Genomic DNA, 15,634 nt, shown 5'->3' with positions numbered 1-15,634 from the left:
AATGATATATTTTTAGAAAATACTGTTTTGATGGAAAGCATTCCCCTTAAACATATCTATACTGGCGAGTCAGAAAGGATAGAAAGATTAGAAAGAAATGGCTTTCCTAATGAATCATTGCACTAAACAACATTTGAGAAGAACAGAGAAAGAATAGAGAAGAACAGAGAAAAAGCAATGGTTGTACCTTGAATATGAAGTATGCTGGCCACATGTTTGTGACACAAAAAACATCTGCAACAAAAAAATTTGCACAAAATTGTGCTCTGCAGTCGTGAAAGAAACTAAAGAATGAAAAAGGAAAGTGACCCTATGTATGGGTAACTGAAAAACAGAAAGTAGCTCTCTACCTTCTCTCACTTGCACTGAACCCTGATGAGAGGGAAAAAATGGGATTATTACACATTTTACTGAAGTAATCCTGGATTAAAGCACTTAATTTGTAGACAGTTTACAAGCCATCAATACAAACATTAATAAGAAGATATATGGCAGGCTGCTTTAAAAGTTTATGACTTGGCTGCCAAAACTAGCTTGGTACAAATTCAGGAGTGTGCAATGTTTCCTTACTTTTAAAGGAAGGCTTTATTTTAGGGATTTTAGGTAATCTCCTATGCCTGAATTACTACATAAAAATGTAACATCCTCTGCAAACATTAAGTAGGTGGTTTCTCTTCTGTTACCAAATGGAGTACACTCTAGCTTTTTAAATTTTGGAATTCCTTTGAAAATAGAAGGTGTCTCTAATATAGTAATAGGTAAAATATATCTCTTCAGAGAAGAGTAACAATTAACAGAGAGCATCTGTATCATGTTTACTTTTATGAAACATTATTGTACCAAAGAGGACAGAATCTCTGTATGAGTGAAAACTTCTGGGGGAGATCTGGAAAACTCTTTACTATTAATACTAACGAAAACGATAGGTCTGAGGGAAACTTGTCTCTACACTCTCTTTGATCAATAAGTATACCCAGTCACTCATAGTGGAGGTAAGTGACCTCATTAGCTAAAGCCTTGTGTTGGCATTTAAAAAAAAAATAAAAATAAAAAATTCTCAGCTTCAGACCAATCATGGGCAGTCACCATGGGCAGTCATCATGCCAGGGCAGGCTTACATGCCTGGAATTTCCAACATACACAATGTTGCCTTTCAGAAATGGGTTGCAGCAGAAAGATTTCACACCAATTTCCCCTTGGATTTCTCCATTTTAATTTCTCCTGTTATGAACAGCACAACTCCTCCCACCCCACTCCATCCCACCTCACTCCCCTCAACAGAGTATAAAATAATTATCCCTAGGTCACTTTAACCTCTGGTCTTAACTCAGTGGAAGCTGGGTTAAATTCTTGATCTAAACCCAACTGTAGTTAAAGGAAGCCTTTCCATGCGCATGAACAGGTTTTAGCTCTGGATGGATAAAAGCCAGGTGTGTCGCTGCAGTGCAACAGCATTCCCCACATCCTGCTGAGCTTTGCATACTCCAGCAGGTGCAGAAGAAGGAATCATCTGTGATTTCACTCTCTCCAAGGTACGGGACAACATAAAGCTTGGTATCGGATGACAAATTACAGAAACTGGAGGTGGCAAACTCTTATGTGACATGGCCAAAGTCTTGTGTCTGCTGCCTCCAGGAGCTCAGAATCACTGCAGTCAAATAATTTGGGAACCCATAAATTCACCGATTTTGCCAACTCGGAGAAATTTTGTGAAACTCCACATTGTCTCTTAACAGTGAAAAAACTGCAAAGTATCTGTAAGTGGCATGCTTTGTGACTGAATGTCTGTTGTGCTCACATTCTGCACACACAACTGAGATTCTAACATGAGAAAAAGAATGAGAAAGGGTAAAAATAAAACATAGAAAAATGAATCTTAGAAGTTACTTATGTTTAATGCTTAAAAGTCTGAATGCACAAACAATAATCTACCATTAAAGAAGTACTGGTGGTCAATACAATGCATTAGAACTATGTACAGTGACACAGTTTAGTATCAAAATCTTTCTACAATGTAGAGTATTACGAAACCGTTAATGACATCAAACACTAAGCACTTAAGACACCATTTTTTGCTACCACATTTGGAACTTCAATGAACAGTCCATTTTAACTTGCAGCATCAATCCATTTCTAGTATGAAATTAAGTAATTTTCTACTTATACAATAAGATTTATCTACACTGGTCTTTTGATTTTGATCCATAGCAGCAAAGGCACTGTACATCAGCAGATCCACAGACTTAGAGATTTTTTTTAAAGCATTCAAAAAAAAAGTCACAGGTCATAGTTTTAACAGCAACAACAACAACATAAAAAGATAATACGTTGTCTCTGGCACAGTGGCTCAGTCTGTGTCCGTTTTAGGGACATCCAATCAAGATTTGGATTGAACCGCTGGCAAACAAAGCAAGTCCTTATCCCAGTGAGAATCCATTCCTTTTTGTACGTCGGAATGAGTACTCTTGTGAATCCTACCTCAGAGGTCATTGCTTTTGTAGTTTGTGTACTGGTAGGCATTCATTCTTATTTCAGTGCAGTTTCCAAAGAACATATCAAATATTTTTCATAATCTCTTGTAATTGAAAAATTGCCCAAAGACACATATCCCCATTTTCAAGGAAACATTGCAAAAGTTTCCAGAAGTAACAAAGGTGATTCTTTGAGGCAACTTATTGTACTCTCTACAATATAACAAAGAGAGGTGTTTATATTAAAAAACCTAGCTTGACACCAAAATGTTTTATGCTTATCAACAGAAAAGCATTGAGAACAAATCTGTACACAAGATGCTATATTAACATTGCAAATATATAAATTAGCACATTCTTACTTAATGTGAATTTAATTTAGATGTGAACTGAATTTGCCATTCATCACAGGCATGTAGATTACTGGCTACAGTTTGCAATTTCCTAAGTTTCCAAGACTGTCTAAAATAGTTAAGATACAGCATCTTCCCATCAAATAATTATACTGTAGTAACACTTAGAGGTCTCATCCAGGAACAGGACTAAAAAATATAACAAAGTTAATTTTTTAAAATAGAAACTACAAGTGTATTTAGTGTAATCAAACTATTTCCTCAACATCCTTCTCCAAGATCCCCAATTCGTCCACCTGTAAAAAAGCAAAGTATACAACGCACTTTTCAAACTAAAGCCGGGCCAGACAGCTTTATTTAGTCAGTTCATTGTTAGAAAGCCGCCTTTAAACAAAATAAATACATTACAGATATAATACATAATTAAAGAGTCAAGTTCACTGTTAAGTATGCTTATTCCATTTTCTTCCAAGTAGATATCTGATAATTTGGTATCACAAGTACTTAATGAGCATTCACAAATGAACAGCAAGTTAAGAAGGTAAAAATAAATTCCACAACTGTGATCAGCATTTAAGTTCCCAGTTAGAAAGGAAAAAAAAATGAAAGGAACATACAGCCAAGTGCTAGGAGAAGGAGTTCTGCATTCAGATTTGTCTCTAATAAATAACTTCATAGACTGTAGCTTTCTTGTCCCCAGAGCCAGTGACTATGTATTTGTCATCCACAGAGATATCACAGCTAAGCACAGATGAGGATTCTTTGGACTACAAGAAAGAAAGAAAAAAAAAAAAAAGAAAATTACATTTTTACAATCCTTCGATCCAGAAGGGCTTGAAGATTAATTAGAAGAATTTATAGAGAGGGAATGCACCAAAAGCTCATTTAAATATCAGCACCATATGAGAGCTTTTGTTGCAAGACTGCTTCTTCAAATTTGTTCCACCTAAAGCTCTATGACAAAAGAACCAAACGGGAAAGGGAAGTGAATGTCATGGACCTAGAGATAATCTATCAAACAAACAAAAAGAAGCAGTCTTTTTTATACATTTCATAAGCAATGAGCATTTAATGGTATTTTATACATTAGCTTTTGCATAAAAAGTAATGAACAGTCATCTTCTTCTTCCCTTCCTTTTTTTGTTGTAAACCAGAAACCCACATGGAGGAGCACTATAAGCCCTACCCACCCATAGGTATTAAAGAATGAGACTCCACAGAACTAACCGTATCTCTTCTCACTATTTCCTCAACACAGAAGACAAAAGTCTTGCACAAAGATACTCACATTATCAGGGAGGATGCAAATACAAAAAGATACTGTGGTGGAATTGGATGCACAACTGCCAGTGAATGGCAGACAGATTACACCAGCGACGCCTCTGTCTCTCCCAGCTTTTTTGCCTTTCCTGAGATAACGCTTACACATTGTCACATTTTACTTGCTGTTACACTGTGTGTTTTCTTCACCTAGAATATGTCCACATTCTCTTCTGCCTGTCACTGCAAGAGCTGAACACATCCCAGGCATGCTAAGTTTTTGCTAAGAAACCTCTGCTGCATTGCACAGGAAGTTTATTTCTCTGCCCCTCATTAAGAATGCTGCATCGGGGTTTTAACAACACTTTCAAAGGAGATGTGTTACTTTTAGGACAATTTGGGCTTTCTGTGGGAGGTGGTTCTGGAGCTTAATAACCCCAAGTAAGAAAACTCAGACCTCAGCTTTCTTATGTCAAGGCAAACTGCTGTCCCCAAAGATACATACATGGCAGCTACCAGTGCGGGTCAGATCTGACCATTTAAACCAGAACATCAGTTAGCTTAATTTAAAAATTTCCCCGTCTAGAGGTACCGGTTGATGAAAGAAGAGAAGGACATGCCAAAAATCCCACTGAAGTGCTATTAAAATTGGGCACAGAAGGATTAAAGAATATAGAAAGGCTGTAACTCCACAAGGCTCCTTCGTAAGGATAGTCTTCAGCTCAGGAGTCTGCCTATCCAATCCACTGACTATGCATCTCATCCAAGAAAAATACACGTTAAATATGACCTTCACTGTTTTAGCTTCATTTTGGACCTTCAGCTCACCTAACAACATGACTTTGGGTACTGTATTACAGGAATACACATATGAAGGAGAGAAAGAAGAATATTAAAAACAATTTCAGATCAAAGGGCTACTTTTTGTAAGAGCTACATTGTTCAAATGTTAGAAAGGACAAAAACATATCTTCCTTTAATTACAGACAAAGTCTTAAAGAAACATAGTAATTGGCCAAGAATTTACATTTAAAAACTTCTTGAGCTAAAGAAAGACTCTGAGACGTGCAGCTCTACTGTACTGTAATGTATGTGGAAAATAGCTTTTAGGAGATGATTACCTGGAATATACTGGCTCCATAAGGTGTTCTCCAGGCATTAAGAAGATTATCTTTTCCAGTGCTTACAAACCATTTGCCTGCAACAGATTGTTCAGATGTTATTCCTGCATTTTGTTTTAAAGGAATGTACCCCAAGAAACAGATTAAACATGCATTCACACATTAGCGGCTGAGGATTTGTGCCACCTGGTCTAGTGTGAGGTGCCCCTGCTCAAAGCAGGGAGGTTTGAGCCTGATGATCTTAAAGGTCCCTTCCAACCTTAACCATTCTGTGACTCTATATCCAAAGAATGGTCACATTTTCATCTGGCTGCACTACAATGTCTGATTACAATATACGCAATCCACACAAAAAAGCAGTCATATACTATTTAAGAAATAATTGTAGTAGTTAAATTCAAAACCTAATTTCTAAATATACCCCTACTTTCATTTAAAAGTAATCTTGAATTAATTTATCTGGAGGGAAAACACTGGCATAGAAGTATTTGCTTACCACAGTGAGCAAACTTGAGTGATAACACACAGCTCTCATGAAGATGCAGCTGATACTTGTCTGGCTTAGTAACATGCAGCACCTCGACATTACTGTTCTCCATTCCTACTGCCAACCATTCACCAGTCGGACAATAGCCCAGTGAGAAGATCTGGAATTAGCACAGCACATGCTTCAATCAGTAAAGGAATGAGCTAGAGATATTCAAAATCAACTCCTGCTACACTGTTAACACTGCAAAAACACATTTTGGTTTACTGCAGTTTTAAAAACATGGTAATCCAGCTCCTATTGTAACCAAGATAAAGCAGTCCATGTAAAAAAAGTTCAATTAAAACTGTAATATTAAAGCACTGAATCAAGCTATAATAGCTAACATCCTAGCCTATCTGACATAATTTAACTATTTTTTAAAATATTTTTTAATTGAAGAATCTCCAGAAATGGGAACAGACTGCACACAGAAACACTTTAATCTGGCAATTCTTTAATAAAAAGAACACTACTCTTATGGGAAAAGTACTAATCTGTCAAATAGTCATAACCCAGAAAGGTGTTTAGCTGCCACATGAAAAAGAAAAAAACAAAAGAGAAAAAAGAAAAAAGTGTAAGACTAATTGAAAAAATATTCAGAGTTCTCTTTGAAACTGCTTTTTTGCTTGACAAAAAAAACAATAGTGCTTGTTTTATAAAACTACAACAGACTTTTCTTAACATGTGAAGGCTTCTGAGATTGAACCTGTGATGTGAAGTCATGTTGTTGTAGTTGTCTCCCTTCTCTTAGATCCCAGGATCTGACTGTATTATCCAAGCCTCCCGTCCATAGTTTGGTGCCATCATTAGAAATGTCAATACAGCTTGCTCCATCCGTGTGGCCCTGAAATTGCCTGAAATATATATAAAAAAAATAAAAGCACTTTATCACACTGGAAACAGTCAGTTCTGAGCATGTATACAGAACACCTCCTTTTTCTTTCAGTCCCTGACATTAAAGACATCAGTAATGTAAATTCCAACATCAGTCTGAGATTAATATAAACTCTGGGAAGAACATGTGAGTTTTGTGATGAATTGATGAAGCAATCCCGCCAGACATCCCAGAGCTAATTTGGTTTCAAAGGCACACTTTACAAGTTAGATACTCTGGGGATCTTTGCTGCTGACTGTGTGCTACCTGGTGTTTGACTGAAAAGAACCCTTTCCTCTCAAAGGGACGTAGTGTGATTGTCAAAATCCAGTAAGTTTAAGAAAAATCTACAGGTCACCAACAAAGCTGGGGAAAAAAGAGTGGTCTAAATGGGAACATCATGGAGTAAAAGCCTGCCTTTACACACACAATACTGACATATTACATATAACAACATACACCCAGTGCAGTGCACAGAGAAGCTCTGTATGACTGGCTCCTAGCTTACTTTACATTATGTTGAGTAGCAACCCAAATTCTCCAGAAGTTAAGTTTGCAGTGCATTAATTTACACACATCTTTACCCAAGATGTATTTGCTGGAGCACTGTATATATTTGCTAGAGCTGGGTTAGAGAGATTGGAGTGTGAGCACAGTGTAGTGCATGGAAACAAAGAAAACCATCTGTTCAAAGAACCTACAGCAGTGTCAACACCAGCTGATCTAAAGAAATTATAGTTATAGCTGCTCAACAGGCCTGGAATTATGAATCTCTCAAAACCTTTAAACACTTATGTAGACTTTTGTCAAGGTATTACCACTGCTATTGCCTAGCAATGAAATACCAGAAGCAGCTATGCAGACACCATGGAGAAAATAGTGAATGTCCAGAGAGGAACACGTAAGGCCGTACCTAATAAATTCTTTGCAATTTGATGATCCAGTTCTGTCGACCTACCTTACTAAGGTCTGATTATGCAGATCCCAAACTGCAATGTTTCCATCGCTACAGCAAGAGAAGCAGACCTTGGAATCAGGGCTGATAGCGAGAGCATAGCAAGCTGGAGCAGAAGATGTCAGCTCTGCTTTGATGCGAGGAGTTGGAGCTGCCAAGTCCCAAATGGACAACGTGCTGGCTTCCCCACCAACAATCAGGGTGCGGCCGTCAGGGAGCAATCTGCAGGAACGGATGTAGTTATCTCTGTTCTGTGGAGACAGAAGCCATCAAGAGATTACTCATGAGGAAAGGAAAACAGCATTAACATGAGAGCAGAAATGCATAGAAGTATTGTATTCCCTCCTGGTTTTAATGAGCCATTTATACTTATGACAATGATAAAGTGTATTAATGCCAGAAAATTACATGACATTAGGGAAGTACTTAAACTTGATCTACAAAACTCAGTAGTGAAAGATATTTAATCTTAATTAGCATCAAAATGCAAAGACCTGAACCCAGCCCAAAACCAATTCAAAATATCTGTATTCAACAGCTTGTGTAGAAAGTTACATTTTCATACTCTGCTTATTTCAGCACATTAGCCTCTTGGCATGCGGGAGTACCAAACTCCCCAAACACTCCACCCCCCTCTGTTCCAGTGAGACTTGCTGCCACCAACTAGGAGATGTTAGAGGAAAATATTTGGGCAATTTTCTTCATTTGTGTAGCAAGTTGTGTAGCAATTCATTATATGTCTACATGTGCTGCACAGTTCTCATTTTACTGCCTCTGTAACAAGAAGCAACATGTTACCAAGAACTGGTGAATTACACAAGAAAAGCTGCTAACAATGGTTCATTCCTCTTGTTAGAATATTCAAATAATTCATGAATAACATTCAGGGATATTTTTACTTGTCACATTAAGACAAGGCAATGCATTCACACACACAGACACAAAATACATAACACAGCCTTCAAATGTTCTCAGATAATACAGTGGCAAGACAGTCATTTTTAGCATGATAGGATATCAGCCTTTAAGATTGCAAACAAATGTCGAAGTTTGTAAACAATATTTGCTGTGCTGTCTTTGATCTTTCCCCGACCAATACAATCTTAGGATATTAAAGATATTTAGATTCTTTGGGGTTTAAAAGCACAAGGAATGCAAGAAACATACTTCAAACTCAGTTCTAAAATAAACAACAAAATTACAAATGAAACCTCAAACTTTGATACTGGGGACAGCACTCAAGACAGCCACTGTTTCTTGCACCTTTATGGTATTATTTCAATCTCAACATAACCTACTATTTTCTTCCATTGTCATGTGCTGCTGTTCACCTACCAGGCAGTCCAGCTGAGAGACAGGGCTCTTGTTGCCAGGGTGGCTGATGTCCCAGACTTTGACGCAACCCTTCCCACCCGTGTACACGTGTCTTGTGGGGTTGCTGATGGTAACTGCACACACAACTTCCCCATGGCTCAGAGTGTTGATCTGACGGGCATGGCGAGGAATTCCTGGACCGATGAGGGCATCAGGAGGGAAAGGAACTGGCTGCATCTGACCGTCTGCAGTAACGTGAAAGGAGTAGGCTCTAAGGGAAAAAAAAAAAAAGACGGGAGATTTAGTATGTTTTCCTTCACACTTGTTGAAGAAAACAGAATTAAATGTATGTGTCTACTGCAGGCATTCAGATTGTGCACTCAGCTCCTCTTGCAATTTTTAAAATAATGTGGAGGATAAATTATTTATTTACCTATAGCATGGCTGTCAAAGCATAAACTTAGGCACTTTTCTTTCAACATGGAAAGTCAAGCACCATCTAGCAATCAAATGAACTTTCACAATTCATGCAATGACAATTTCTGGCATGTGTTAGGATACATGACACTACTCTTAAATTTGGGGAACATGGAGACCACCACATGAAGAAAGCAAGGAAGGTCAGGTCAGGGCCTCCTTGAAGACAGAAATAGTTGGCTGGCTGATGCAGAGCATAACAGGTAGCTGAGTACCAGGGAACATTCGGTTACTCCCTTACTGACTCTGAAGTGCAAACTTCAGCTGGAGTGCTGCCAAGTTGCCCTGAACACTTTGCGGGTCCCATGCCCTGTAAGCAAAACTACCCAGCACTGTACCTAAGGGTGCAGTGAAACCTCCACTGTCAATGAGCTAAGCCCTCGGTGAAACCTCCACCGTCAAGGAGTTAAGTCCTCAAGGCATGGTTGCTGACAACTGACATGACAGACCAGCAAAAATGCACTGGATTTTTTCCCTTCTTTTGGGCTTTCTTTCTTCTTTTATTATTTTTTTTTCCTCCTTTGTGCAGACCTGACACAACAACTACAAATCCCAATTTCTCTTGCCAGAATCAGAGCCCTCACTGAGAAAGAATGTGTTGTGTGACTGCCAGTTATGCCACCTGTGAATAACCTATCAACAACTTCATCTCAAAATGTTTTCCAGGGAGAACAGTTAGGTCGCGAAATTGTCTTGTTCCGAGATGCTGCCTGACACATCGCATCTATTAAAAGAGCACAAACTTTGTAAGAGGGCTCACCTACCCCTACCAAGGTACGCTTAATGGAAGCCTTTTATTTCCTTACAAAAAGTCATCACAGCACTTATCAAAAATCCATTGTCACAATGGTGGAATGAGAAAAGCTCACAAAAAAATCACTTTCATGAGAATACTTAGGAAGATCACTTCCTTAATTGTTGCTTCAAAGTCACTGAAGACAGCTGAGACAAATTCAGAATTCAACTACTGAATTTGTTATTTAAGATTCATAGTGCATTAACACTAGAACAATAATTTTCAGTGGGACAAAGTGCAACTGCATTTTCACCTTTCTGCCCTATTCCCAAAGCTTTACACACTCCTCTCATTCTGCACTCTGTTTCTCGTTCTGACAGGTCTGAGTGACAGATCATATAATCATTCTTGTTTTTTTGACATTAAACACATTCTGAAAAGAGGAAGAAAGATTTATGTGGTTATCAAAAGAAGCAATATGCCTGTATGAGTAGAATTGGAGTTCGATTATCACTGCAGAAATCTAGAATAGCTTCTTCATTATCTACCTAATTCCTGTTTCCTGCAGTAAACTACAGAAAAAAGCTGCTTATGATCACCTGAATTCTCTAATAAAACAAAGAGAACATCATTATAATCTTTCTGATTTCTGTAGGCAGTCACTCTCTGAAGAGCCATGTTGAGCACTGAGTGTATGATACTGTTATCAGCAAAAATGGTTTTTAGCATGTTTATAAGGGACACAGGGAACACATTTAACAATTACAGAAATAAAGCTTAGATCTGGAGTGATCTTTTGAGTACATTATTCTCAGTCTATTCATTACTGCATACCAACACGTGATTAAACTGTTGCTTTGTTGCTAGGTTTGGTTTTTTAGTAGTTTGGTTTTTTAGTAGTTGAGTGGCTTGTTGCTTTTTTTTTTTTCACCCTGAGAACTAACATCTCATGTTGCTTATTTGAATTCCTCGAAATATCTTACAAATACCACACACCACAAACATCCAGTAGGCACTTTCTTCTTCTTTTAGCTGCCTTTTCTATTTATATATTGTAAAGCCCTCAGTGTTTTGCTACAACCCTGAACTGAAAAGAGTTATTAGGGGCCAGATATACATATGCTGCTACTCCATTTCAACAGACTCTCAACAGTGTTGAGAATTTACATAACTTTCACTCTAAGGGAAGAGTAAATGAGAAAACAACAATCTTGAATAATAGCTGTAAAAAGGACCACCCTTAAGATGAAGAAAAATCAATGTAATCATGCTAAAACAACCACAGGTTTCAAAGTTTTCAGGCTCCATGGCAGACAAGTACCAGTTATGTTTAGAAGGGAGGTCTGCACAGTCCTGTTATTGCTGGTAGAGCTAGTTACCCTTCCTTTCAGGTAACTGACTCCACCAAGGATGAACATGAAGCCAGCAAACATCTGAATGTGAAATCAAGACATTTCTAAGTGCCTGCTGCAGGTCCAGGATGAAAATCTGTGACCCACAGTTTTTAAAGCAATTAGGTGGTCCAGAAGCTGTTGCACACTGATCTTTATACTCATCTTATAAAGACAACTACCAGAGACATCAACTTGAGCTAGTAACTAGTGTGTGACATCTGAGAGGGCTGGACCTGTTTTTTGACTTGTGTGACAGACATGTACAAGAGAAGTTTCAGAGACAAGGATGGATCACTTGTCACCATGGTATGTTACTAATCCTGCGTGTCCACAGGCTCACTAGCAGGTAAGCGTATGCGTTTACTCACATGCATTCAAGTGTGTAACCACCCCATAGTGGCCTCTCCACAGGCACAAGAGAGAAGGTATGGCACAAACATCCCCTGCCCTTCCAACTCTCCAGTACTAACTGCTCACAATTTCCCACAAGTGTCACAAAGAAGTGGAACTGGAGGATCCTTACATAAAATCTGGATCAGTATGGTTTGCATTGCAGTTTTATTTTTCCCCTCTCTAACTCAAGAGGGATGTGCCAGAGCTCTTCATATCTGTGTAGTTCTTTTTCCAAGGCTCACAACCAGTGAAGCCTGGTAGAGCAGGTCACCTTTTAAGGTCAGTTCAATCAAGGATGAATATGAACACTATGATACAATAATTCTTTTCAATATTTTCCATCAAACAAAACATTTCAGTGTTCCTTTCTCTGTACACTGCTATTTATAGCAGCTGATAAGTTTGCAAGTAATTGCAAGGCTTTTGTGAACAAAGAAATATTTTTTTTTTTTAAAAGAGAGAAGCAGATTACAGTAGAGACGGAGAGCCAAGAACCCGTTTCAGCTTGCATTTCCATGTAAGACCAACGAGTCAGATTCAGCATATAACACCTTGAAGCTCAGAACCTTCTCCCATTTATATCCTTTACGGTGTATCATCCAGTCCTTGTTGGCTGCTATAGGTCTTCAAAACAAAGTTACAAATGAAGCTTCAGGATTAAACAGTATTTCTCCTGCCCTTGACAAATAGGTGTATTTATTCTGTTCACACAGTAGTTTTCAGTAGCGAAGGGGTGTTCCAGCTGGCAAACAAACACAACTTCAACCTGACTTTTTAAGTTGAATGTTTGATACTTACGGTTTTCCTCCTGGGATGCCTGTGAGATTGGGAGGGATGCCGGGGACTCGCATGTGATGATGTGGATCAAAACCAACCTACAGTTTTCCCCAGACAAAAGAAAAAGTTGCATTAAAGATGGAATTAGGCAAAGCAAGACTGTTCAGTTCATGTTCTCCATAGCAAAACTGCAAAAAGACTGAACTAGATTTAACCTCACAGGTCTTACATTTAATAAAAGCTGCTCTCAGCTCCACAGACACTAGCGGCCAACACTTACCACCGGAGATCTCCCGTAAGCTGCTGCTGCTGCTGCTGCTGCAGCTGCTGCACTGATTTGAGGGGAAATATTGTGTAGACCAGCATAGGCAGCTCCGGGACTGGTCAGCTCCCCATTCATACCAGCATGTGGCACGATCCCAAATGGAGTAGGATAAGGACACGGCACTGCCATAGGTGTCCTTAAACCTGAAGCTATCAAGGTGAAAAAGAGACAGAAGTCACACAGTCAGCCCGGACCACCCATCAGATGAAAGAAGAGTCTGGCAAACAGTAATAAATAAATAAATGCCCCCCAAATGGCCACTGTCTCACACCATTGAACTATATGGACACTAACCTAGCGGGTCAACACCAGGAGGTTTGCCAGGCACTGGCCTCAGTCCGGGAGTGGAGTTGCTGCCTGGAGTTGGGGCATCAGTCCGTGGAGTTGGGGTATTTGATTTAGACACGGGAGTGGTAGATTTCTCATTCTAATGACCAAAAAGAAACAGGGAAGGCAGTTATTTATTTTACTTCTTATCTAGTGGTTGGAAAGAGAGCTGATGAGAAAAAGTGTCAATGATTAGTGATATTTAGCTTTTGTGTTTGGGTTTCAACAGTCCCTGGCAATGAAGAGAAGCTACAGAGACACTAAAAGAGACAGAATGGCTTTGGGAATTAACTACAGCCTTCACAGCTTTTGTCATTGAGGGCATCCATACAATTCAGAATGAGGTCAATGACTGAAACTCATTGCTGTCTGACAATTATATTGGCAGTATATGTGAAATCTGTCAGTGGTCTCACTCTGCTCATGCTGGACCTGCTCCCATTACATTTAGGAGTATCTGAGAGGCCACTGCCAGGTGGACAAAAGCAGCAGAAAAAAATCCCATAACTCACATCCAAACACAGTAAGGAAACACAGGACAGATACAGTGATGAGCATAAAGTCACAAACTGTACAGTGCTGCTTTTGTGATAAGCTTGTTCATCAGACAAACCACTCACTTCTCCTGTAATTCCATCACCTTTCCTGAGCACTACATTCACTTTAAGCTTTCTTTTTATTTATTTCATTTAATTAAATAATTATGTACCCTGACCTGTGAAGAACTGAAAGGGGATTTACTGTGAAGCTCAGGGAAGTGATTGATTCTACTCACAAACAGGAAAGGAAAGAGCACCCCTGAGTTGCAGGCAGCCTTATTTTTATTTTTTTGCATTGTGATTTGCAATGCAAGTCAAGGAAGGCTCTTGTAAATTACAGATTACTTTTTAGATAGAAAATAAAATATATTGTTGTGGTATATGGCCTGGTAATTCAAACAAAGCTAACAACCAAATCACATCCAAGCAGGGAAGTGAACTGCTATAAACCACAGCACAGGAAAACAGCTCAAGGAACCTCTGTGTACTTATATTTATTCTCCAAATGACAGTTTTTCATGCTGTGGCAGAAAAAAAAAATATCTCAGCACAGCACATTCATCACCTATCCACACCACCTGTGAAAGCAAGCTCTTCCTACCCCAAAAAAAGTTGTGGACTTTCTTTGTACTACTTTGTTAAACTCCCTTGAAGAGATATATTAAACAAATTTTAAATTAATGCTTCACGGAGCTTTACTGCTATCTGTGGTAATCCAAATTATGTCCAGACAGAAATCTGGTAATCATGTGTTTCAGCATATGATCATGGGTCAGTAGCATTTTTAAGCACTTACAAGGCTAAGTTCTTTGGATTTGGAGGAAGGAGTACTGCTGGAGGATGCAATAGATGCTGGACTAATTGGTGCATCTTTCTTCAGCAGTCGTGTCTTGTCCAAGCCATTCTCCCGCGGCGAGTGTGCTGGGCTCCCCCGGGGAGAAGAAGGATCCTAAACATCAACAATGTGGGTTAGTATAAAAACTTCATACTAGCCACTAGTGCTTGTTTTGTGAAATTATCCCTTCGGAACGAAGATCTGTCCTAAAAAGTGACATCTTCCTTCAGTTCTTAATTGATCATGAAAGATAATTTTATTTTTTTTTAAAGAAAGTCTTAAAATATTAGGTCACTAATCATGAAAATTAATGTTAAAAAATATATGTATATAGAAATAGGCAAGTAAATCTTATTTTTGAGGTAACAGACTGAAAAAGTGTGAGGCACGTGGCACACCTGATAAAGTTCACAAATGAAGACACAGCCAAAGTGAAGGAAACAGATACCGTTCTCACTTCATAGATCTCAAGAAGACTTTTGGTTCATACAAGAAATAAAAAGGTCCTTTGTAGAAATAAGTCTTACAGATCTGATTTGCATTCTAAGAGAGACAACCTGATTGGATTCCCTCAGGCATTTCAAGGTCCTTTCTGAAGGCAAAGGCTTCAATATGCACAGAAACCACTGAACACACCCCCTCACCACCACTGTAAGGTAGAAAAAACATCATTGTGTATACCTCATTGGAAACATCAACTACCAAGTTGTCATCGCTCTTTTCACCATCACTGTCCTGCAATGACAAATCACCAAGTGTTAAATACATTTATTTAATAACCCAAAGTCTCTGAACTACTAAGAAAAAAAAAAAAACGAAACGCAAGGCTGTTCACCACTAGGCAACACAGCATTTACTTTAATGAAGATTAATGTGGTAATACAGTTATAATACTTAGATCACCTATATGGCTTCTGGTTAAAACAGGTTTTGACAGCTCACCACTCTTCCCTG

The 15,634-nt window shown here is 38.7% G+C and overlaps 1 protein-coding gene across 1 annotated transcript in view; it reads right to left on the bottom strand.

The window, feature by feature from the left end:
* Positions 1-1,873: 1,873 nt before the first annotated feature.
* Positions 1,874-15,634, bottom strand: part of TLE4 (transducin-like enhancer of split 4) — a 190,608-nt gene continuing 176,847 nt past the window's right edge. Inside the window, exons 13-23 of the mRNA XM_009995459.1 lie at positions 15,362-15,415; positions 14,642-14,794; positions 13,274-13,406; positions 12,935-13,128; positions 12,676-12,752; positions 8,899-9,148; positions 7,567-7,814; positions 6,441-6,588; positions 5,702-5,852; positions 5,206-5,282; positions 1,874-3,591 (exon numbers count right to left, since the gene is read on the bottom strand). Coding sequence (XP_009993761.1) covers positions 3,484-3,591; positions 5,206-5,282; positions 5,702-5,852; positions 6,441-6,588; positions 7,567-7,814; positions 8,899-9,148; positions 12,676-12,752; positions 12,935-13,128; positions 13,274-13,406; positions 14,642-14,794; positions 15,362-15,415 — 1,593 coding nt within the window. The 3' untranslated portion in view covers positions 1,874-3,483. The remainder of the gene's footprint in view (positions 3,592-5,205; positions 5,283-5,701; positions 5,853-6,440; positions 6,589-7,566; positions 7,815-8,898; positions 9,149-12,675; positions 12,753-12,934; positions 13,129-13,273; positions 13,407-14,641; positions 14,795-15,361; positions 15,416-15,634) is intronic.

The sequence above is a fragment of the Chaetura pelagica genome, unplaced genomic scaffold (assembly GCF_000747805.2).
Source record: "Chaetura pelagica isolate M959 unplaced genomic scaffold, ChaPel_1.0 scaffold324, whole genome shotgun sequence".
NCBI classification, from domain to species: domain Eukaryota; kingdom Metazoa; phylum Chordata; class Aves; order Apodiformes; family Apodidae; genus Chaetura; species Chaetura pelagica.
The sequence above is the reverse complement of the archived record's forward strand: the minus strand, read 5'-3'. Positions and strand labels throughout refer to the sequence as shown.